At 38.7% G+C, this 25,458-nt stretch overlaps 1 protein-coding gene across 3 annotated transcripts; it reads left to right on the top strand.

The window, feature by feature from the left end:
- DCAF17 (DDB1 and CUL4 associated factor 17) lies at positions 1-25,002 on the top strand. Of its 3 annotated transcripts, none has more exons than XM_075180652.1 (15): positions 1-78; positions 427-626; positions 1,690-1,793; positions 2,243-2,333; positions 3,877-4,013; positions 5,514-5,592; positions 6,733-6,810; positions 7,642-7,749; positions 10,113-10,218; positions 12,172-12,314; positions 13,361-13,470; positions 16,115-16,202; positions 19,102-19,185; positions 21,512-21,667; positions 24,753-25,002. In XM_075180652.1, exons 2-15 carry the CDS (start codon positions 438-440, stop codon positions 24,864-24,866), a joined length of 1,587 nt encoding a protein of 528 aa, XP_075036753.1. In that variant the 5' UTR covers positions 1-78; positions 427-437; the 3' UTR covers positions 24,867-25,002. The 3 variants fall into 3 exon arrangements, with proteins under 3 accessions (XP_075036753.1, XP_075036756.1, XP_075036755.1); XM_075180654.1 differs by having other exon boundaries at positions 11-78; positions 482-626; XM_075180655.1 differs by lacking the exon at positions 19,102-19,185.
- The last annotated feature ends 456 nt before the right edge of the window (positions 25,003-25,458 follow it).

Genomic DNA, 25,458 nt, shown 5'->3' with positions numbered 1-25,458 from the left:
CAACCCGGAAAAAAAAACAGATTGTTGCTGTGTGGTTTCAATGCTTTGCTGCAACCATTCAAATCTGTGTATGATGGTGTAAGTTATCTGTTTGTCAGTGACAGGATGTTATGTATAGTGTATAATTGCTGTGTTCTTCTGTGTCTTGATTTGTTTACAAATAATGTTGTTTTAATGCATGAATTAAACGTTTGCAAACTCTTATTTTCTGTATATTTTCTATTTGTTACACATCCATTTCTTTGTATACTATAAAACATGCAAGTAGCAAGCATTCCATTTTAGGGAATATAAATTGCAATACCAGTTGTCTATATAATTAAACTAAAGCCCTGCTAAATAATTGTTATGGTGCTACAAACTTGTTCTTTTATGGAGTTACAATGCATTTTAAAACTAAAATACTTGACTACTTTTTTGAATTAGGTTAAGTAGCAATGAGTTCTGATAGGAGTCTAAACTCGGGCAAATCTCCCCAAAGGACTGTCAGAAGATATTACTCAAGGACGGGGGTTATGAAAAATGTCTGCACTCTTGTCAGCAGAAAGGCTTTGGGCTCCTTCCCAAAGAGCGTCTACAATAACCACAGACTTAACATGGACATTTTAAGGAACATCGTGTGTCAGGTAATGTGACTATAAAAACTACAATTTAATGTTTTATTGATTTTTTTTATTTTATTTTTATTTTAAAATGATAGATTTTCCCCAAGGGAGCAGGTTATTCTTTTGCCAATTTTCAAATTGGACACTTGCTTTTATTGTATGACTTCCACTTCATAGAAGAAAGTTTTTTGATGATTGGTTGCAGTGGTTCAATGCCAATTTTGCATCTTAATGCAGTGTTCTAAACTAGACCTAGTGGCATAATTTCAATAGAATAGATTTGCAACCCCCAAAAGCATTCTGGTCCTAGTCTGGAAGCCACACATTGACTGGTTATAAAATACTGTTCTTTATAATTATTAAACCCCCTGTTTATCATTAGTGTGGCATTTATTTTGTTCAGTTTTTAGGTATATTTCACCAGGCCAGTCCTTTGTAATAGTTTTTTTTCTCATAAAGGGACTGTGAAGTGATCATATGCATGTTATTTGGAAGTGTATAGAGGGTGGTTTTTGACTTTTACCCCACAACAGGACAGCGTCATTGTGACCATGTTTATCGTCCTGCGAAAGTATTTTTTATAGGTGCAATGGAGAGTAGGTTAATAAATGAGCAATGTTTGGAAACTTTTATTTCAGTGAATGAACACAATGCTTTTTCATTTTTTGTTGATTAATAATTGAGAAATGCAGCAGCTGTGTTTATTTTATACTTGCCAACTGACTCCCGCATTTTGGGTGAGTCTCACGTACTCCCGGGAGAGTATGGCAATCTCCCGAATTCTGCCCACTTCCTAGTGAAGTTGGCAGAATTTGGTCCAAAATGCTGCGATTCTCCGTGAATCGCGGCATTTGGGTCCGCCCGCTGGTGTAAAATGATGCGTTTGCGTCATTACATCACAGGGGGGCGGGTCCAAAATGGGACGATTTTTGGCGCCCCTCCCCCCTCACGCCCACCTCCCCCGGCAGGCTCCCGGAAGCCAACTTCAGAAAGTTGTTAAGTATGGTTTATTTATACATCTCTAATAATAGGTATTTCTTCAGCAAAATGAAATATACACTAAATAATGTATATCTTTCCTCAGAAAAACACCAAATTCAACAAAGTGTGGACAAAACATTCAAAGTCTTCCATCAACTATGTAAACGGAAGAATTTATTTTGCCAACTATGGTTGTTGTTACAGCAGGTAATTAATTTGTTTGTAAATATCCAGTCAAATTGCAGCCATACGAGCCAGACAAAAATTTGACACAAGTCCATATTCAGAAAATTGACAAATAATAATAAAACAGTTATTAATAATACTATTAACAACTATATTTTAATTAATTAGTCATTTTAATTATCCAGAGGTATTTGCCCAAATGGTAAAATGAGCCTTATTAGTTAGATCACCTCCTTAAAGTAACGGAAGGCAGGAGGAGGAAAATTTATTTATTCAAAAAAAATATCTTAAAGAGGAATTAAGGATAAATTATATGGATTTTATATTCCTTAAATACATATATTCATAGATTATAAACATGCAGCATTGGGCAGTTATAAACACATGCTCTAATGCATATACTCTAAATTATAAATGAAGTAATACAACAATAAGTTACATTACCTGAATGTTGTTTTATTTGTATTCAGTATTGCTTCAAAACCACAACTGTTGTATGAAACACCTAGATGTTTGAAGTCAGAAAAAATTGAAGATGCAGTACTATGTGAATGTCCATTGGTGAGTATTCATAATTAGGTGTAATTACCTCTCTCGAAAAGGTGACCTTTTTATCAGTGGTTGATATATAGGGGCATATTCAATTGTTGGCGGAAACGCCAAAAATCTCTCGGCGCGTGCACTATTACCGTTATTATGGTAATAGTGCGCGTAAATACCGTTATTACGGTAGTTTTCTCGCTGGATTTCAGCTCGCGGCTCAGGGAGCTGCGAGCTGAAATCCAGCTTACTATTACCGTAATAACGGTAATAGTTTTAACGCTGCGGGGACTTCAAAGAATTGAATATGCCCCGTAGAGTGGCTCTAACTAATGGGCCCCCCTGCTGCCAGAATCTGCTTATTTTTACATCAGAGCTATACATTCATATTTCACTAAGCTTTATTTAGATCTATCTAAATCACACAGGGGCAAGCAGGAGCCGAGAGCCTAAGCAGCTAAATAGATGTGTTTGTTCAAACATAAACCCCAAGCACTCTGAAATAAGTAAATTACACAGACCTCCTCACTCATACTACAGGCAAATGGCACGATTGCAGGTCAGTGATCTTTCAAATACATTCCTGCATCTTTTTCAATTAACCATGCAAACATTACACCATGACATTACATTACAGGTGTAAAAATCCTCTCCAAATCTATAGAATCTACATGTTACCGTTGAATGCAATAAAGTATACACTACTTTCAACTTTTTGGGATGTTGTAGCACAGGAGTTGGGTGATGTTACTATTTTCCTGAAGCATCAAAATAATACACCATGCTGCATTCAACCCAAGTAGGGGGAGTATATTGATTTGATATACATATAGAGCATTAAAAGCAGCTAGATTACCTGTGTTATTAAAATCCACCACTGCCGATGTGCGCATGCATGTCGTTTGGAATTGCTCAGGTGCAAGCAAATAAAGCAATGTTTAATGTACCTTAATACCTGGACATACAAGCAGTAGCACTTCACCCTGTGCTCCAACGGGACTTTTACGCTGAATCGAATCTTCCCCTTAAGGGGGGATTCAATTAGCCACAAGGTGCAACCGGATATCGCCTCAGTGTCAGGCTGCGCAGAATTGCTGGATAATACTGTACATTTTCTACTTGCAACTCTATGGGACGGTAGGGGAAATGAGCTAAGGTTTGAGTACTGTTCCGCCCCTCGTGCCAAATTTAATTCCCCCTTAGCGTACAAATATAAAGTGTCCACATTCCTGGCTAAGTCTCTTTACTAAAGGTTTCCAATGATCCCCAGTTGGATGAACGAGAAACATAAATGATTATGTTATAAATGTCTTCATAAACATTGTGATTCCAGTGTAAAAAGGATCTAACATATATATATATATATATATATATATATATATATATATATATATATATATATATATATATATATATATATATATATATATAATATAAAAATCATATATATTTTTTTGTAGTTTCAGTAACTTGGGGAAATATTACTATTATTACTTTCTGAAGTAAAATTATGTTTGATAAATTGTGCATTTATATAAACGTGTTGTTTGGTCTTATTTTCCAGGGGGAATCTCTCTCTCGGGCATCTGATTATACCTCCTCACTAATAACTGTTACTGGACAGAACTGGCTACTACGGATAGCAGCCGATACTGGGGAAACACTGCAGAGCATTTACCTTGGGTCATACAGAAAATTTAGGTGACAGAACAAAATATCTCTATTAAATACCCACAGCATTACTGCATACATGACGCCGTTTCTAGATTCTCACTTATCCATAAACCTTTGTCAGATTTCTCCTGAATTGAAATGAATAGATTGCTAATCTCTCACTGCAAACAATTTACATATGACCAAATCATTCATATATTTCTACTTTGTTTATTTAAAAATACTTTATTGTTATATTTGTTTACTTCTAGACACACCTAACAATCTGTGTTTCTGCCTTTGCTGCCTCTAGTCCTTGTTGTCCTCTTCTTCAACCTGTCAGTGTTAAGCAGTAGGCAGGATGGAGCGCCCTGCAGCCGGTACATACCTAGATATACAGATAGGAGTAGACAAGCCATAAGGTTGTCCACTTCTGCCTGTCTCTCTGCGTTTTTAACCACTGCTGTCCGCTCTTCCTTCTTGCTGACTGCAGCCATAGAGGTCTTGGAACTGTGGAACTACTAGTCCTATAATGACTGCTAATGGTAACTGTAGAGTTAATTAAAATACAGACAGGATGTTCAGAAGCTGTCACAGCAATGGGCTGATGGGTTATGAAAAGTAAAGCAAATTAGTCCTATTGTAGTGTTTGTAAAGAAGAGAAGGTGATAGATATGTCTACAGCAAAAAAGGTGATTTTGCCTAAATTTGTGTGTGTCCTGCCAATGTAATTTGTTTTTTTTTTGTTTTTTTTTAATAAGAATAGACATTACAACAAAGGGTGATTCGCTGAAACTGATCATGTCAAAGCATATCAGCTCGTACGAGGGGGCTATATGGTGGGATGCCGAAGACTAGGTGGAGGAACAATTGGGGAATTTATAGACATTGTAAGGGTATAGGAGGCATGATTTATCCTATATGGATACATGATGACACTTACATCACAATAAAATGATCCTTGTGTATGGTTACCAATGGTGGAAGTGGGGGTGTATACGGTGGTATGCCATACGCCACTTCTCCTACTGCCTTCATTGTAACGCTATCTCACTTCATTCACTTACATTCCTATTATAATTTACATATCGCCACTTTTAAATTTCCACTTCAACCACTGATGATTACATCATGAACCTGCTATTCTGTGGCATTATGGTCCTCCATACACCCACAACCTTATTGGCCAATTTAATATAACATTTAATTTTCTAATGTTTATCATTCATTTTTTATCCAATATGTACAGGATATATTCCAATTGTCTTGTGTCACAGCAGCTATTAATGAGCAGCCATCAAACCGGACAGTTTGCACCAGAGCGGGGACGGAATCTTCAAAACAGTCCCTTATATTATGTATGAATGACATAGTTCTGATTAACAAAATATATTGTTCTTCTATAAAACACACTTGAGTATTAAGCTAATCATGTGTGTAGGTTTTGTGTATCTGCGTGCATTATGTTGTGTGTGGCAGAACTTCAAATGAAATCTTGATTCATCTTTCAGAAAATATTAGACATGTCTTGTGCATTGTTTACAACAGGTATATTACTTGGGATGTCCCCCAGGAGACTCTAGTAGTGAAGTCTGTCCAAAAGAATTGCGCCTCCGAGCCCCAGCAGGTACGTGTTTCCAAGCAGAGATGCTTACTATACACGGGAGAATTCACACAAATGTAGAATTTCATGCACTATCACGTTGGCTAAGTGGTTAGCACTTCTGCCTCACAGCGCTGGGGTCATGAGTTCAATTCCCGACCATGGCCTTATCTGTGTGAAGTTTGTATGTTCTCCCCGTGTTTGCGTGGGTTTCCTCCGGGTACTCCGGTTTCCTCCCAAACTCCAAAAACATACTAGTAGGTTAATTGGCTGCTATCAAAATTGACCCTAGTCTCTCTTGTCTCTTCTCTCTCTCTCATGAGTTCTCTGTACAGCGCTGCGGAATCAGTGGCGCTATATAAATAAATGGTGATGATGATCCACTAACAGAATTATTGGCAGTAGTTGTTGTACTTTCCTCGACTGAGCAGACTTTGTCATAGTGCTGTTGAGGTTACACAGGGTAAGGATTAAGTGCTGTATTTAAAATTAGCGGTTCATATTTTAATATAAAAACAAAGTAGTAATGAATTACAAAGTACCTTAAAAAGAATGCATAACAAGTGTAACAATACTGTAAACAAGTCATAAGTTAAATATTACAGTGTTCCCCCAGCACCTATTTCCCGGGTGTTACACCTGGCTGTTTTTACTTGCCATCCGGACCTTGGAGCCCAACAGAGTCCTATTATAATAGAATAAACCATCGTTTCTCCTATTAGAACAGGCACTATGTGAGCACTACAGCCAGCAGTGTGTGTTAGACCACTGACCACCAGTCTGACCAGTCCTGGCAGGTGTGGGCAATAACCTCCAACATTTTTCAGTAGTATTGCAAAGTATTACAAATGCCCCCACCCGTCTACTTCTTAATGCCACCCGGTTGGCAACATTTTCTGGGGAGACCACTGTATTAAAATAAATAAAGTAATCTCTCCCTACCTTTCAAAGCATAAAAGGACTTTCCCCAGGGACTCCGAGAATTCGTATTTAACAGGGTCCTGACACTCGTATATAGTCAGGACTTCTGGCAATCGCCTTCACAGCAAAACCCTAACAAACTATGAGTAGATTATGTATTGCTGTACAATGAACACTTTTTTTCTTTAAATGTGTTTTCCGTATTATGTGCTCTACAATGGCATATTTTATGTTGTCTTTCAGAGGACGGTGTTGGTTTACTTTGCAGTGTTCAACGTTTACCCTCTCTCGTTAGTGGGAGTAGTCGAGATTGCTAAAAATGTAAGATGGGATTTATTCATTATTATTAACATTTACTTATATAGCCCCAGCATATTCCATTGCACGTTACAATTGGGGACAAACACAGCAATAAAACAAGATTGCTTATAATCTATATTGTGTTTACAGGGCAAAAATCACTGTATAACAGACTACTATATTTTGCCACTTTTTGGGTTTTTTATTCATTAACCTAACAAGTTGAATACATGTTTTGTGAAACAGAGCTGCGTTTAATGTATTACCTTCATACTATATAAGGCACGCTTTGTGCCAAAAACAGGGCACTAGTGCTCTATGTTCATTAGTACAAACAGCCCTTTGTATTCATATGTATTTAATTTTTTGTTCTAGTGGGTTCTCTGTTGTAGGTCTAGTGTATGACCACAAGGGGGCAGTCCTGTCCCTACACATGCATTAACTGCCTTGTACATGATGCTTACAGAATGTTGTTAAAATATTATAAAATATTTTATTTTGAAGGGAAGGACCATTTCGTTTAGTTTTGTCATCTCAACTAAATTGTGATATGTGCTGTGGATCTTTTTACTTTTCTAAATTGGAGGTTGTCGATACACCTGATTTGTAAATAAATGGTAGATTTAAGATGTCAAACTCCAGACTTTGAGCCCAGGAGCATCATGGCATTGCAGGTTATTTGCAGTGGTCCCAAACATAGGTAGGAGAGGGTTTATGAAAACAATAGACACTGGCTTAAGCTATTTGCAGTTGTGGTTTTATAACAACAAGGGAAACAGACTTTCTTCAATGAATCTTGTAATTTCAGAATTCTTTTTTTAAAACTTACTGTTGTTTATCTTGTGTACACAGGTTTTTGGATCTAACGTAACTGATGCAATGATTTGTAATGGCATGATCATTGTAATGCACAGTGCTGGCATGGTCCGGCTCTACAGTTTTGAGAGAATCGCTAAACAGGTATTGGCTTAATCATTGTTACGTGTGGTTATCACAGTTCTATCTGCAGTTAGCAGGGCACGCTGGGATGTGTATGTCCACAACAGCTAGAGGGTTACAAGTCACCTTACTGTACAGTAAATACTAAAGTCAGTGCAGGCGCCCTCAAATAAAGCTGCAGAGTTGATTTCACTAATGTTTCATGCCCACATGATAAACATCTAATCTTAGAGTTTAGTGGGGCATCCTTATTAAACAAGCAATGTATGTGTAATTGTCATGAATGCTCTCCCTGATTGTGAGACGTTTTCTATATGGGGTTACACACGATTCCAGCACTCAGTCTTTCTCTCACATATCACACAGGTGATAGATTTGCTGAATTGCTCCCAAACAGTGTTCTCACATCCATACACACCACCACCATTGATCTGCCACCACCTATTGAATAAGAGCAATAGGACCCCAGTTTACTGGCACACACTATGCACCTTGTAACACACAGGATATCAATGCACACACCAGCAATCAGAGGGTTAACACATAAAACCTCTGTTACACACTGGCACACAGGTGCAGGCTGGGCTAGAGGGCATCTGTACCCCGGGGCGGTCCCATAGTGGACTACCTTGGGCTGGGTCATTGGGTCACCTGCATTTTTTTCCCTTAAGATGTTCCTAAAAGGCTGCTGAGTCGAGTCTTGCACCCCGGAGTAAAATTTGCCAGCCCTCCCCTGCTGGCACACAAGGCTTAGCTAAATGGATTGACAGTTCACACACCAGCATTCAAAGGGTTAATGTTTTCAAGACATATTCATCATAAAAAGGCTAATGGAGTTGTTAGGCTATCGAGGACAAAATTAATTTTAGATTTAATATGCAAAGGTACAGAGCATTTGGATATAATAAAAACAAAAACATATAATGAATGACATACAAAAAATAAATGCAATACAGTTATAAAAACAAATGGGATGAAATTGCTGAGAATGAAATTTATGTAACATAATCTGTATGCCAGGGACAAGGCTGAATGAATTGGACAGTCCTTCAATTAGATTGAGACCCCAAGAGCTGACAATCTGCCCTTTCACACCCAGGGTATTAATTCAATTATAGTTTGTCCAAAAATAGTCTAAAAGTTTTTACCTTCCATAACTTTTCTCGGACATATCCTAGAGATATAACTCCCTCTTCACTAAACCAGTCATAACCTCCCTCAATTTTACATATCAAATATGATGGAATTACAGTAATATCAAATTTCATTCCAAAAAATATGTGACTACTGTGGTTTACCTATACAGTTGTTATCTATACTTCACAACCCTTGTGTGGTTTTTGCCCCTAAGTACAAAATGGCACACTGATTACACGAAGTATGAAATATGAAGGCATGATTTTTTAAGTTAATATTTCTTATATACATGCTTGGCTAGCCTTAATCTTTTGTATTTGCCTTAAAGGTCTTTTAAATGTGTCCCTAGTATGCTAGTTTGTTTTACAATGCCTTAATTAGATAGACCACTCTAAGTAGGAAATGGAATGTAGGATCAAAGCGAATGCATGGCTGTGATCTCCATACGTTAGGTGAGTTTCATGAAAGAAGGTCTGGGCTTAACTTAATTACCTGGTCCGACTGACCAAATGTTTTCAAGCACTTTGGTTCGAGGGGAAATCATGTACATTCATATTTATCAGTTTAATATTTTATTTGGGTCCTCACGCTGACAGTAATCCTTTCTCTAAGATTTTTAAAAAAGTAGCATTAGGGATCACAAGCATCCATTGACTTTTTGGGTAACTTTTGCAAAAAAAATGAAATAAAAAATTGAGGCCCACAAATGGCATCATTGTTAAAGGGAAATAGATACACCCGTCCAAATTGCAATACTTATTGTGATCTGGATAAGTTGTGAGCTGGTCACATGATGTCGACATAAAATCCTGGGTCTCCCTCTTCAGACATTAATGACCTCACTGCTGCCGAACTGGCTGGCCAATCGCTATTAATGCTGAGGGTTTCCATCCCTTTAAAGAACAACTAAACCTCAACTTTGACATTTTCACATAAATAGCACAAAGGTACAATGCTCAGTCCAGTCTTACCGCATTAAATGTTTGCAGATGTTAAAAGTAGCTCTTTTATATCGAATAAACAATGTTTTATTTAGTTTTTGTGTTCCTTAAACATTTATTTTATGTTTAGAGTGTAGCAACAGTGGAGGCATTGTATGGGTTAAACCACTACTCTTGAGAATGGAGCCTATCGATTCCTTAGGACTGTAGGCAATCAGTTACACAGTTTACCAGTTGAACCACCAATATCCTTTTTTGTCCTAATGCCAAGGCGCTCTAACCATGCAATAAATATTGTCTTTTTAGTTTATGCAGCAGAAATGTGTCTTAGGGGAGACTTGCACTTGGAATGGAAAAACGGGAACAGTTGGGGACTTTCCATTCGGCATTCCTTGTAACATCACCTTGACAGGTACTTACCTGGTTTTTCCTCTTACTGGACTCTACCTGTAGACCTGGGAGTGCTAAAGGCATTTTGTAATTTAAATATTTACAAGTCAAATTGTGGCCACATAAGATATATTCATGCTCCTTTGTACATTTTATTCATTTCTAAAGCCATTTTAAAATTAGCCATACATAGAGATCAATCAGTTCTAGCTGTCATCTGTCGGCACAGAATAAAAATGATAGAAGCACCTGATTATATGCTATGGGTTACAGCACATTGGAGCTTATTACATATTTAGTCACATTGTGATAGTCCCTATACATATTTTTGGGTGGATTGTCTTTATTTTCTGATTCAGAAAAGCCTTTATTAATAAAGTTCATTATGCGTTTTGTGCACATTAATGTAAGTTGTATTTCTGCGTCCCCAGTGGTAGACTAGACCCTTATTCTCCACTAGCAGCAGTAATGCCATAATTGTGCCCCTGATTCCTATTTTTTTAGGCAGTTCCCAGTGAACCTTACAAATTTTGGCACACACGGGAGTATGTTGTGACTAAATTTTTCCTAAATGAATAAATCATCAGTTATTCTAAATAAATTGTATTTTATAGTGTATGTATATGTGTATATACACTATATGGACAAACGTATTTGGCCACATCTGTTAAGTATTGAATTGAGGTGTTTCAATCAGACCCGTTTCCATAGGTGTATACAATCAAGCACCCAGCCATGCAGTCTCCATTTGCAAACATTTGTAATACAAAATAGGTCGTTCTGAAGAGCTCAGTGACTTCAAGCGTGGTACTGTGATAGGATGCCAGCTTTGTAATAAGACGGTTCGAGAAATTTCATCCCTGCTGGATATTCCACGGTCAACTGTTAGTGATATTATTAGAAAGTGGAAGCGTTTAGGAACAACAGCAACTCAGCCATGAAGCAGAAGACCACGTAAAATCACAGAGCAGGATCAACGTCTGCTAAGGCGCATGGTGTGTAAAAGTCGGCAACGCTCTCCTGATTCCATAGCTGAAGAGTTCCAAACTTCCACTGGCATTAATGTAAGCACAAAAACTGTGTGGTGGGAGCTTAATGGAATGGGTTTCCATGGCCGAGTAGCTGCATGCAAGCCTCACATCACCAAGACCAATGCGTGGAAACGTGCTCTGAGGAATGATGATCACGCTTCTCTGTTTGGCAGTCAGATGGGCGAGTCTGGGTTTGTCAGATGTTTGTCAGATGCTGGGAGAATGTTACCTACCTGACTGCATTATGCCGACTGTTAAGTTTGGTGGAGGAGGGATAATGTTATGGGGCTGTTTTTCAGGGTTTGGGCTGGGCCCCTTATCTCCAGTGAAGGGTAATCTTAATGCTTCAGCATACCAAGTCATTTTGGATAACTTTGTGGCAACAGTTTGGGGAAGACCCTCTTCTGTTCCAACATGACTGTGCCCCAGTGCACAAAGTAAGGACTACAAAGACATGGTTTGATGAGTTCAGTGTGGAAGAACTTGACTGGCCCACGCAGAGCCCTGACCTCAACCCCATCAAACACCTATGGGATGAACTGGAACGGAGATTGCGAGCCAGGCTTTCTTGTCCAACATCAGTGCCTGACCTCATAAATGCTCCACAGAGTGAATTGGCACAAATTCCCACAGAAACACTCCCAACATCTTGTGGAAAACCTTCCAAGAAGAGTGGAAGCTGTTATCGCTGTAAAAGGGGGACCAACTCCATATTAAAGTATATGTATTTGAATACAATGTCATTAGACTGCCCATTGGTGTAATGGTCAAGCCTCCGAATATGGTTGTCCATATAGTGTGTGTGTGTGTGTGTGTGTGTGTGTGTATATATATATATATATATATATATATATATATATATATATATATTTATTTATTTTCCTGTTGATATTATATCATTATATATAGCTGATATATAATAAATTAGTATTTTATGTTTATAGAACGGCCCCCAATTCTGTTTGAAGTGCCTTGTCTAGAAAATGCCTTTCAAGTTGGGGGATATCCCTGGCATTATATAATTACACCAAACAAGAAAAAAGAGAGAGGGATATATCACATCTGCTCAATGGACAACCACAGCCTGGTAATTTAAAAAAACTTAATATTTGTGAAATATATTTAACTTTCTTTCTTTGTGCATTATGTATCCAGTTTGTGAACAGGTCTAGTAAATATTTCATATAGAATCTTGCTGATTGTACTCAGATGTTTATGTGAATATAAGCACACTCATGGTGGAAATCTAAGTGTAAGTAACTTTGAAGTGGGTGGGACTAGAATTATCCTGTAACCTATCAGCATTAGAATGTTCACAACACAAACGTTAACCCATCTCCCAACTGTAGTAGAGACAGCAATAGTATACATATATGTGGGTGAACACATAGCTACATGAAATGAGGTTCAGAGGTATAATTGGGCTGGTCACATTTATTTAAATAGGTTATTCGTTGGCGAGCCAGCCAATATTCATGATTTTTGTAATAGTAAGATCTAACTACTGTTAAGCTCTCTGTTTACGTTGTTATGGTTTAATGACTACTTTTGTGATTTATTTAGCAACTTGCAATCATTCTGCCCACAAAAATATGGCATTGATCAAGCATTATTGGGCTGGCTGGAAAATGGTATCAGATTATATTCTGTTCATAGTCATTTGGCTGTTATAGAAACATGGTATGTGACACCAATCAGATCTGGACAAGCTGGAAGTCCATATATCTGGCCTGTACTGACCCAGATCTGATCACATGGTAATTGGCATAAATTGCATAATCAATGTATGTGTGGATCGCTTTGGAGAGCTAAGTAAAGGAAATAAAATGTGTCAATATCCATGTGTTCAGAAACCCAGAAAAAGCATTTGCTGATAGAATATATTGCTTATCTGACAATCAAATGGCCTCAGAAGTATATTCTGGTACCTTGTTGGAGTTCTGCCCCACAGGTTGCACACCTCTGGTGTATAAGACCCTAGTTCATTAAGTGTATAATAATTGTGTTGCTTATGTTTTCCTCCCTCTCTTCTATTATCCTGATATTCTGTCCTTTAATATCTTTCCTTCCACATGTTTTCCTTCTGGAATTACCACATCCCACACTCCTCATGTCACATATGTGTTGCTTAAGGCAAATAATGGAATACGGGAAATGAAATACTGCTCATTAGAACCTGACTGGATTCACTTTCACCCGGATGCTTCAGAAAGAATAATTCATGTTGGACCTGATCAGATCAGGTGAGTACAGGTTGCTGATATTTTGTGCACAGCTCAGCTCCATATATATATCATTATATAGAACTATGCAATCACACTAGCACAATCAGTGTAATAATTCCCTATGACTACCTTACAATATTAGGAAATTACATAGAGGCATGGAACGGCTTTCTTAGACTTCAGGTCACATGGCTGCCTTGGTCTACAGGTCACATGGCTGCCTTGGTCTACAGGTCACATGGCTGCCTTGGTCTACAGGTCACATGGCTGCCTTGGTCTACGGGTCACATGGCTGCCTTGGTCTACGGGTCACATGGCTGCCTTGGTCTTCGGGTCACATGGCTGCCTTGGTCTTCAGGTCACATGGCTGCCATGGTCTTCAGGTCACATGGCTGCCATGGTCTTCAGGTCACATGGCTGCCTTGGTCTTCGGGTCACATGGCTGCCATGGTCTTCAGGTCACATGGCTGCCTTGGTCTTCAGGTCACATGGCTGCCTTGGTCTTCAGGTCACATGGCTGCCTTGGTCTTCAGGTCACATGGCTGCCTTGGTCTTCAGCTCACATGGCTGCCTTGGTCTTCAGCTCACATGGCTGCCTTGGTCTTTCGTTTTCTGTTTAATGCCTATTGTAATGCCTAGCGGTATAAAATGTAAATATGCAGAAGAATATGTTTTTTATTTTGTTTATGAAGCATTATATGTGTCCATATGGTTTATTGAATTTGAATGGACATGCAAAGTAAAAATCATTGATATTTTATTTACAAGCGTACTTTGATACTTTTCATGCATAAGCTTATAGTGATCAGTGTATATGGTCAGGCCGATCACCTCAATTCAGGGACATTGTGATATACCGGTATGAGATCCATGTCCAGAAACCTGTTATTCAGAAAGTTCTATACAATTTAATGAACAGGGGCATGCCGCGGGTGGTGTGGAGAAGACAGGGGTTATTTTGCAATGGTGTTTTAGTAGATTTTAGGCAAAGTGCTCAAAGCTATGGAGAAAACTGTATTGGGAGAACTACATGACCTAAGCATTGCGAATCAATAAGTCTAATTGCAGTCTGAGTAGATATTTATTTCTGTTATTTTTTTTTCCCCTGCTTAAATGAATCCTATGTAAGAAGTTGTAATCTGGCCTTTTCTCACGTGACCCAGACTTGTATATCTTACACATAGGTCTGGGGGCGGTGACAGGGTGTGCTCTTTAGTGGATCATATTTAAAGTGTGGTATGAGCAGATTTAAATACAGCAGAACATTATCATCCTCAATGACCTAAACTAAAGAAGATTGTTATAGTGTTGTCCACAAACCTTTGGACTGCACTGTGTCCATTCCATGTGGACTGATTTAATTTTTATTTCATTCCGTCTTTTTCTGCTCATCTTACGGTTTCCAGTTTCCTCCCATATAACAGTATATCACACCCACACCAGTACAATGTACCTCTGTGTCTCTGTGTCTGCTTTATGAGACTTTCCAGTAAACCATGACTGCTACATCTGCCTGCATACCATTTATATTTTGGAATGATTCCTTTAGTGATTCTGCCTTTGTCCCTTCGCACCATGTCTCATGTTTTGTAATTATTTTAGATTGTAAGCTCTTGTGGTCAGTGTATGTTCCTTGTGTATATACTTTTTACATATAACAGAGGACAGGAACCTTGAAGTTAAAGTTTGTTGCTATGAAGTAAAGAGAAGCCAGTAGAATACTTGGTTGAATAGGAATAGGAAGAAGGAGGAATTATAGCTACTTAATAGGTTACCGGTAAGAGCCAACCTAATTGCTGTGTGTGCTTTGGGAGGTCCTATCTCCAAAAATACATTAATAAAATAAAACAAATCCTAGAAGGCTACTGAAATGGTGTATGGGCTGCACAACCAAACGTAACCCGTGCATGATACTCATGCATTCTAGTCAAATCAAGCTACTTAAGGTGTTAAAAAGGTTCTTGTCATGCATTTGGGCCATAGCCCAGGCCTCAACCACCAACCACTCCCCACTGTCACCCCCGGCAACCACCAACCACTCCCAACTGTCACTTCTCCTTCAAGAAATATATATATATTTTTTTAAAATCTTTATAAACACTTTTAACAATTAACAAATTAAATTAACAAATTAAAAACATCTTAGTATACCAAATTTCAGCCCTTTCTGAATTTTTTTTTCCACACACACACTAAGAATTTAGTAGGTCAGTGTATAACTCTGCCCAGCAGGTGGCGCTGCAGCTTGGTTTTATTTTTTCCACACACACACAGACAGACTAACACACGCCACTAGACATTTATATTATAGATGAGGTTTTCTAGAAAAGGGGATATACCTTTTCTGACATCAAATTCTCTGTTTCCGCTCCTGCTGCACTCTGCCAACATATGGTTCAGCAGATTATAAGGACTGGATGATAATGGCGCTTGTGAGTCTAGGCACATAAAAGGTCTTGTGAAATATATTAATTTATCAATGTTTTATATGATTAGCATGAGCTTCCGCTGCATATGTATAAATATCTATACCCAGAGGTGATTTCACTCCTGCAACTATATATTCATCTATCCTCTTTTAGTGGATTGAGTGTAAACGATTGTAAAATAGATTACTGTCCTGATATAAATATACAGTCTTTACCTCTTGGTTGTGCTGTAGTGTTCTAAGGCTGAAGGAGATAGAAGAAGATTCGTACAGATACGAGGTCACTGAGGATTTCGCTATCCTAGCAGTCAGAGACCCCGCGGTAAGTAGAAGGTTGTATTCTCACTACTTTTCCTGCAGTCCTATTCTATGGAAGAAGTCATCAGCTTGTTAACAATATATTTTGTCTGCCAAGAAATGTATTAAATAGTGAAAATTAATCAGACTGTGTGAGAAAAACGGTTTGTTGTAACCACCTAAACATTGTTCCCTGTATGTCTGTCACAAAACCTCTCCTGATATTGCCTGTATGATAAGCAGTGTGTGTATACATGGTACTTTACTTTTATAGGTGTGATTTTCCGCTCAGCGGGTGTTATGCATTATATCGTAGTACACTTCCAAAAACAATGGCCTGTTCAGGACTCGTCCACAGGATCTGTTCCTCTAGTTACGTTACAAATAGAATGCAACAGGAGAACACCGCCGGGGAAGCAGTACTATGTAGAGATGCATTGATCTATATGCTGCACTGTCTCTGCCTTCCACACACACAGCAGAGATATATGCAGCTTACGCGTTGCTGCAAGGAAAATTATGTTGCTTCCATTTTCTTACTGTAACCTCAAAATTTGCATTGTGTTGAGGTGGTGTACCATAAAGTTCAATGGATCTTTAATGTCATGCTATTTCTCCAGTAGTGCTCTAGAGTTTATTTGGAATATAGCGCAAGAAAACACTCGAAAGTGTGAGCCATTTGATCACGCTCCCAATGCAACCACAATAACGGTAAACTGGAATGTTCACGGAGTACGTAACGGTGTCAGACAGATTCTACAAGCACAAAAGGTGGGGGAAACAGAGTCCATGCTAGTTACTTAATCGTTATAGAATATAAGTTCTTTATGGGGAGATTCAATTGGTCGTGATGTACAGTCAGGTCCATAAATATTGGGACATCGACAAAATTCTCATATTTTGATCTCTATACACCACCACAATGGATTTGAAATGAAACTAACATGGTGTGCTTTAACTGCAGACTTTCAGCTTTAATTGGAGGGTATTTACATCCACATCAGGTGAACGGTGTAGGAATTACAACGGTTTCTATATGTGCCTCCCACTTTTTAAGGGACCAAAAGTAATGGGACAATCGACTCCAAAGCTATTTCATGGACATGTGTGGGCTATTCCTTCACTATTTTATCATCAATTGAGCAGGTAAAAGGTCTGGAGTTGATTCTAGGTGTGACATTTGTATTTGGAATCTGTTGCTGTCGACTCTCAATATGAGATCCAAAGAGCTTCACTATCAGTGAAGCAAGCCATCATTAGGCTGAAAAATCAAAACAAACCCATCAAAGAGATAGCAAAAACATTATGTGTGGCCAAATCAACTGTTTGGAACATTCTTAAAAAGAAAGAGCGCATCAGAGAGCTCAGCAACACCAAAAGACCCGAGAGACCACGGAAAACAACTGTGGTGGATGGCAGAAGAATTTTTTCCCTGGTGAAGAAAAACCCCTTCACAACAGTTGGCCAAATCAAGAACACTCTCCAGGAGGTAGGTGTATATGTGTCAAAGTCAACAATCAAGAGAAGACTTCACAAGAGTGAATATAGAGGGTTCACCACAAGATGTAAACCATTTGTGAGCCACAAACACAGGAAGACCAGATTAGAGTTTGGCAAACAACATCTAAAAAAGCCATTGCAGTTCTGGAACAACATCCTATGGACAGATGAGACAAAGATCAACTTGTACCAGAGTGATAGGAAGAGAAGAGTATGGAGAAGGAAAGGAACTGCTCATGATCCAAAACATACCACCTCAACAGTGAAGCACGGTGGTGGTAGTGTCATGGCGTGGGCATGTTTGGCTGCCAATGGAACTGCTTCCCTTGTATTTATTGATAATGTGACTGCTGATAAAAGCAGTAGGATGAATTCTGAAGTGTTTCGGGCAATATTATTTGCTCATATTCAGTCAAATGCTTCAGAACTCACTGGACGGCACTTCACAGTGTAGATGGACAATGACCTGAAGCATACTGCAAAAGCAACCAAAGAGTTTTTAAGGCTAACAAGTGGAATGTTATGCAATGGCCAAGTCAATCACCTGACCTGAATCCGATGTAGCATGCATTTCACTTGATGAAGACAAAACTGAAGGGAAAATGCCCTAAGAACAAGCAGGAACTGAAGACATTTGCAGTAAAGGCCTGGCAGAGCATCACCAGGGATGAAACCCAGCGTCTGGTGATGTCTATGCGTTCCAGACTTCAGGCTGTAATTGACTGCAAAGGATTTGCAACAAATTATTAAGAAGTGAAAGTTTGATGTAGGATTGTTTAGTTTGTCCCATTACTTTTGGTCCCTTAAAAAGTGGGAGGCACATATAGAAACCGTTGTAATTCCTACACCGTTCACCTGATTTGGATGTAAATTCCCTCAAATTAAAGCTGAAAGTCTGCAGTTAAAGCGCATCTTGTTTGTTTCATTTCAAATCCATTGTGGTGGTGTATAGAGCCCAAAATATGAGAATTGTGTCGATGTCCCAATATTTATGGACCTGACTGTATCTCTGTGGACTGTTCCAGTGACACATCGCACTGAATTGAATCTGTTCCTATATGTACATTTTAAAGCCCACTACATTATTATACCTGGAGAAATAACACATGAAAGTGGAACATTATTTGGATTAAGTATTTTTTATTTTATTTCTGTTTCCATTCATTTTTATAACTGCGGAAAGCATCCTTTATTTTGCAGTTCTATGGTCTGTATGATTGCCTTTAATATACTATTAACGGTGCTGTGTTATTTGCCATCTCTGGAAAACATTTTGCCGGCAGCAGATAACCTCTGTACGTTAAACGCCACAAACGACATACATAATCACGTTTATGTTATACATGATATTTAGTTATATTACTTATATACAATATATACAAAAGGGCTGTGACACAGTATGTGTATATATATTTGCGTTTTAGGTGAATAATCTGGTGACTGTGACCGCGTCTGGGAGGAGGGTGAAAAGACGTTACGATATACTAGATGATGCTCCGGAACAAGAGGTATAAATAAGTCAAATGGAAATGGATGAGGTATATGGTATGCTATATGGTTTTGTTTCTATTATTGGACAAACCTGCGCTCTGTATATCCCATACTATATATGGTACCAGCTGCTTGGCAATAAGCCTGCTCTCGGTATATCCCATATTGTATATGGTACCATATGCGTGGCAATATAAATGCCCATATATGTGTACAAAACAAAAAGACAGTTGTCGGCGCTTATCCTTTACACTACATATCTGTGTGTGTCTAGCAAAATGAAAACATGAGGTATTAGTTCCTATTTTGATCAAAACATTTAAGCCTGCCTCCCAGCGTCAAGGGCACCTCATCATTGATGGACAGCTGCTATGACAATAAGGCAATATTTTTAAACAAAACCAGAGAAAAAACATGTTGTTTAAAAATATTGCCTTTTTGTCATAGCAGCTGTCCATCAAGCCTATTTAAGGCACATTTGGGTGTGGCTCACAAGCCAGCCCTTGCTAGATGTAAACCCCTATACCTGGGACGTGAGTGCATCTGATTTTAACTGCATGTTAATGGTGTTTAAAGCATATAGGTCAGTGTAGGACCTGCATATAATGAGGTACCCATGACGCTGGGATGCAGGCTTAAATGTTTTGATCAAAATATGAACTAATACATCATGTTTTCAGTTTGCTAGACACACACAGATATGCAGTGTAAAGGATAAGCACTGACAACTGTCTTTTTTGTTTCTATTATTACCTACTGTAGCTTGTAAAGCTACAGCAGGAAAACATTTTATGTCCTGAGTAAACTTCAGGTCAGATGGGTGCGCCAGTTTTTGCTTTCAAAGGTATAGCAGCCCTTGTCTATGTATATGTCGCATGTCTAGGTGAACAGTTAAATGGTTAGATCAGTGATGGGCAAACTTTTTCAGGAGCGGGCCAAATAAAAAAGAAAAACTTTAGGCGGGCCAATATAATTTATTAAAAAACTCAAATATCGAAATATATAATACAAATATTTTGAATGGGACGGGAGGGTGTTATATAGCAGTGTTACCTCTATAAGTGCAGCGATCGTACAGACACAGCACTTATTTCAGCAGGTTGGTGCAGATCCGTCTTTCTGGTGAGCCACTAACTGACAACACAGCGGCCAATCGAAATCCGCCTTAGTATATGGCCCAGCCCATCTCTTCTCACATGACTTTCAGCCATTAGGGGGCGGGCAGGTGTTTGAGTGATTGACATACGAAGTGTCCTTTTAGGAAGGAGGATGAAGTTTCATGGAGGAAATAGCTGGGAAGACATAAAAATGAAGGTTCTGACACACAGGGTCGGCCCTAATAATTTATGCATATATTAATGAAATTTTTTTAAATATTGGCGGGCCGGATAGAACCTCTAAGTGGGCCGGATCTGGCCCGCGGGCCGTAGTTTGCCCATCACTGGGTTAGATCATTAGCAAAGTCTGAATAAAGACACAGGTCCATCAAGTTCAGTCCTTCAAATGTTATAATTGTTGTGATCCAGAGGTAGTGAAAGCAAAACCTTAAGTGTGACAATTGCCAATTTATGAATAAAAATCCATTTCCTAAAAGTTCATTCCAATCTCCATAACGTATATTACTATTGTCATACTGCTACTATCTCTATTATCTTAGTTATCTCTATTATTCTCTATTTTTGCCAATAACCATTCCCTGTGCCTAGAAAAAATATTCCCCTGATGATCAACTCTTATGTTAATGTTAAATATCCTCAGTTGTGACGACTTCTTGAAACAATTACATATATATTTATAAATGCCACTAGTTGCTATCTTATCTTTTTTTTCCTTTGATGGTGTTTAAGTTATTATTTAACCCCCATCCGCCCCCCACTTTCCCCACACTTGTACTTCTGTCCCTCCTCAGCAATATTTGCTGTCTTCCCAGATCTGCAGACTTCCAGTCCTTACAGTTAGCTAGTGGGGACCTCTGCTGGCCAGTCTCTGTAATTATTTCTGTGTGTCACAAGAGGGGGGGGATCCTACACAAGGTTTTAAATGATATCCGGCTCCTCATTGGATAAGCGCTGCAGCCATCCAATCAAGAGCTTGCTATAATTTATAATCCTGTATCAGAGTCTCTTGTGCTCAGAACATACTGAGGCTGTAACTAATTGTAAGTATCGGAATGCTGCTGCATTGATTTATTTATGGGGGAGGTCCCCCAAAGTTCTCAGGTGGAGTAATGCATGGTTTTAAAATAAGTTGGGAATGTGGAAAATCTCTGTTTATAAATCCGTTAGCTTTCTATTCCATTATCCTTCATTCCAGTCCTTTCACCCTTGTTACTTCCCACACCAGACATTCAAGGCTGTAGTGTATGAAGATGAATTGGATCTGCTGACGGTGGTGGCTGTGACGCAGATAGATGTACAAGGAAGAGCACATGTTGATCTGCATTGCAATGATACAGGGAGAGTTCTGAAGAAGATCACATTGCAAGAATCTTGGGATGTGGTAAGAAATATACATTTGCAAGTTTAGCTTGTTAACCATCTAGGGCACTGTTCTCTGACCGGATATAGATCAGTGCCCTGCCAGGTTGGCATTCTGGGAGTATGTTCTAATATGCTCCTGCTGGGACCAGGCTGACAGTGGCAGCCTCTGACTTCAGCGCCATGCCCAAGATCCATTTGATTTGGTTCCTGTACATTCGTCCATATATACAAAAGGGAACATTATGATGTCACTGGGCTTTGCCAGCCTAGTGACAGCCATGTCCGGGCAGGAGGATAGGTAATCCAGCATGTCAGCTAGCATTACTATTGCAAGTGTCATTTTGCTGCAAAGATTCAAGTCTCTCTTGCTGTGACATGGCCAAAAATATAAAAGTTTTATTTAAAAATGTTAAGCAAAAAAATCTAAGAATTAAATAAAAAAAAAAAAAAAGCCTTAAAAATAGTTCGTATCTCCAAAACCAAAATGGCAATTAGAGGCACGATCACGCAAAGTTTTGCCCCCAACCCTATTCCCACTTACCCCCATCTTAAAGATGGATGCATTGCCCAATTTGCCCTGAATGACAACAGTTGTCCTTACAGTTATATGCAAAAGTTTGAGCTCCCCTGATAATATTGCATGTTTGACAGAATCCTTCAGTGGAAAAAATGTTACTGCAAGATCTGCAGGGTACAAACATGATATACTGTATTTCTGCACATTTTAATGCACACTTACTATTACTACTTTGCTGATTTAACAGATTGAAAAAAAATAACTGAATGTTTTCTTAGGGTCTCAAAACTTTAGATTGCCTCGGACTTTAAATTAAGCCGGGTGAAAACAATTCTAATATATTCAATTCTATAGATATTCTAACCAGTGTGTTGTGCCTACTGTGCACACTTAAGGGTCCCTCTGACCAACTGACTCAGACCTAACAAAGATCATTTACTGCTACAGGGAAGGCTGTAAACAGATATCTAAAAGCTTCCAGCTTTGGACACCCCAATGTCCAGTACATCATGGACATTAGGGGGAAATTAGGGGGAAATGTTAGGCATGAATTGGGAGACTGAGAATACTCTGTAAACTGCTCAGATACGAAGAGAAGAACCAGTATTTCGCTGCAGAGGAGCTTAATGGACTCCAGACATGGAGCAGTGACTCACAGTACTGCTTTACTTAAAACTTGGGACAAACAACTGTGTACTGAAAAAACACTTTTTTTTTTCTTTTTATCCACAAAACATACATTTGGAGAAAAACGAGTGAAATGTATGAAGAAAAGAAAACCTTGCCCACCATTCAGCAAGGGGGTGGATCTATTATGCGTTGGGGTATTGTGGCAGCTAGCGGAACAAAGAAATAGAATCTAAAGGAATTATACTAAATATTATAGAATCCTAGGAGCTTATTTCCCAGAGTCGGTGAAGGAACTAAAGCTGAAAAGTTATCTCAGGAAGACTATCATCCAAAACATATCTCATTATCAACCATGAAGTACTTACCGAAAAAGATTAAGGTTTCAGAACGAGCTTCACAGGCCCCTGACATAAATATTATTAACCATCTGTGGTGAGCTCAGTGTCCTGCAAGAAGACCTAAGAAGATTTCTTAGCTGGAATAATTTTGGAAGCAGGAGCAAATATTCCTAAAGCAAGAACAGAAAAGAGTCTTAGCTGGCGAGGAAGATCAAAGTTGTGATTCTTGTCAAAGGCAGGTGTCACTAAGTACTGACTGACGGGATGCGTTTGAAACTCGGGCAATAAATAGTAAACCGTGCATTATAATGCTCATGGATATGTCATGTTTAAGGTTGTATCTTGCAGAGGTTATCATGACTTCTTTCCAGTTAAAGATTGTGAAAGATGCAGTTTGACCAAGGAGGCCAAAACTGTTGCACTATAGCCGTTAATATCCCACTGTCTACTTTCTGTACAAAGATAGAGGCGTTGGCATTCCAACCTTGTCAGCCTAGCGAGCACTCACATGTTTAGCTCTCCTGCCCCTATTGCTGTGGGGTAAAAGTGTTACCCAGAAGGACTTATCACTGAAGACATGAACAACTCGATAAACTGGTGCAAAAATAGCCATCCCTACTTATTATCATCATAATTTATTTATATAGCGCCACTGATTCCGCAGCGCTGTACAGAGAACTCATTCACATCAGTCCCTGCCCCATTGGAGCTTACACTCTAAATTCCCTAACACCCCCACACACACACACACACACACACTAGGGTCAATTTTCGATAGCAGCCAATTAACCTACCAGTATGTTTTTGGAGTGTGGGAGGAAACCGGAGCACCCGGAGGAAACCCACGCAAACACAGGGAGAACATACAAACTCCACACAGATAAGGCCATGGTCAGGAATTGAACTCATGATCCCAGTGCTGTGAGGCAGAAGTGCTAACCACTTAGCCACCGTGCTGCCCCTTAAAAGCTGTGGTAGGTTGTGCGTGTGGGTCTAATTGCTTTCAAGTATAATGACCAGCATCCCAAGCCCAGCTAATAGCTGACATCTCTGCAGCTTCATTAGCTGCAGTCGCCACAATTTATTTAGCTGAAACTGTGAGGGTTTTAGTGGTTGAAAGAGTCATTGTACATTACTGTTTCAAATATTTTTTTAATAAAAAATACAGAATGGCTAGAAACTGTTTTGTTTGAAAACATAGGATGTCCATTGTTGGATTCTAGTAAATTAAATTCTTATTTTGTTTATTTATGGATAATTGCACAATACCACTCTCATTGTGCTATGTGCAATTCTCTTATCTGTTTGCACTTTGTAAATCTGGACACCTTCATTGTATCACATCTCTTGTTCCTTGTGCTGGATTTTATTTCCAGTGTTAGTTAAAATTCTGTTTATATAAACAACAACTATTTTATATCCCAGTTGTAATTTTTGGATATCTTCTATCTGTGTAGATAATTAGTGGTGTTTTATTCCTAGTGTGATCTTATTTTGTGTCTATGGATGAATAATGTATTCTTATTTTTAGTATTAGCACCTGCTCAGTACCACTTCTTCCACCCGTTCATAATTTTCCAATGAAAGACTAATCTCCATCCACTTTCTTTCTCTTTCAGACTCACAGCCACGCCTTAGTGTTTGATCGGGACACTCTGATACACATAGAAGAGAGGCCCAACCATAACTTTTCATGCTATGTTTATAAAATGCATTGTAATTCCGAAGAGTAAGACGGGAGTTCCCCAACATTCCCCAACATTTGTATGAATTCATTTCTAACCAAGTATGAAAAAATGTTTTGTACCATCATATTTTGTTCTGTATACTTGTTTTTAAAAGCAATAAATATATATTTTTTGAAACAAAGTGTTTGTTTAGTTCCTTTAAAGGGTCGCTTATTTCAAACGGTTCTAAGCTTAATTGTTCCCAATACAAGGAAATGTATATGGTGGATGGCATTATTGTTTTGTGCAGACTATAATCAAAATTGGGGAGTTGCGTATCTTTGTCGACTCATTATGTTTTCAGACCTTTCTGGACTTAGTCATGCCCAAAAGTCATGTAAAAAATCATCATCTTAACTGGTAACCATTGGAAATCACTGTGACCAATTTATATGCGCCCAGTATGAGACAAAGTTATTTCTGGATTTAATTTTAACCCTGATTTACAAAACATGAAAATGTTTACTTCTGACAAGCAGATACTTCAATACAGTGCTAGACGATTCTATAGATGGATCTAACAATAACTGTAACCCACTCTCAAACTAACTCAAACATATAAAGGAAATTGGCCTATTTGAGGTATGACCTGCTCTTA

The sequence above is a fragment of the Mixophyes fleayi genome, chromosome 7 (assembly GCF_038048845.1).
Source record: "Mixophyes fleayi isolate aMixFle1 chromosome 7, aMixFle1.hap1, whole genome shotgun sequence".
Taxonomy (NCBI): domain Eukaryota; kingdom Metazoa; phylum Chordata; class Amphibia; order Anura; family Limnodynastidae; genus Mixophyes; species Mixophyes fleayi.
The sequence above is the reverse complement of the archived record's forward strand: the minus strand, read 5'-3'. Positions and strand labels throughout refer to the sequence as shown.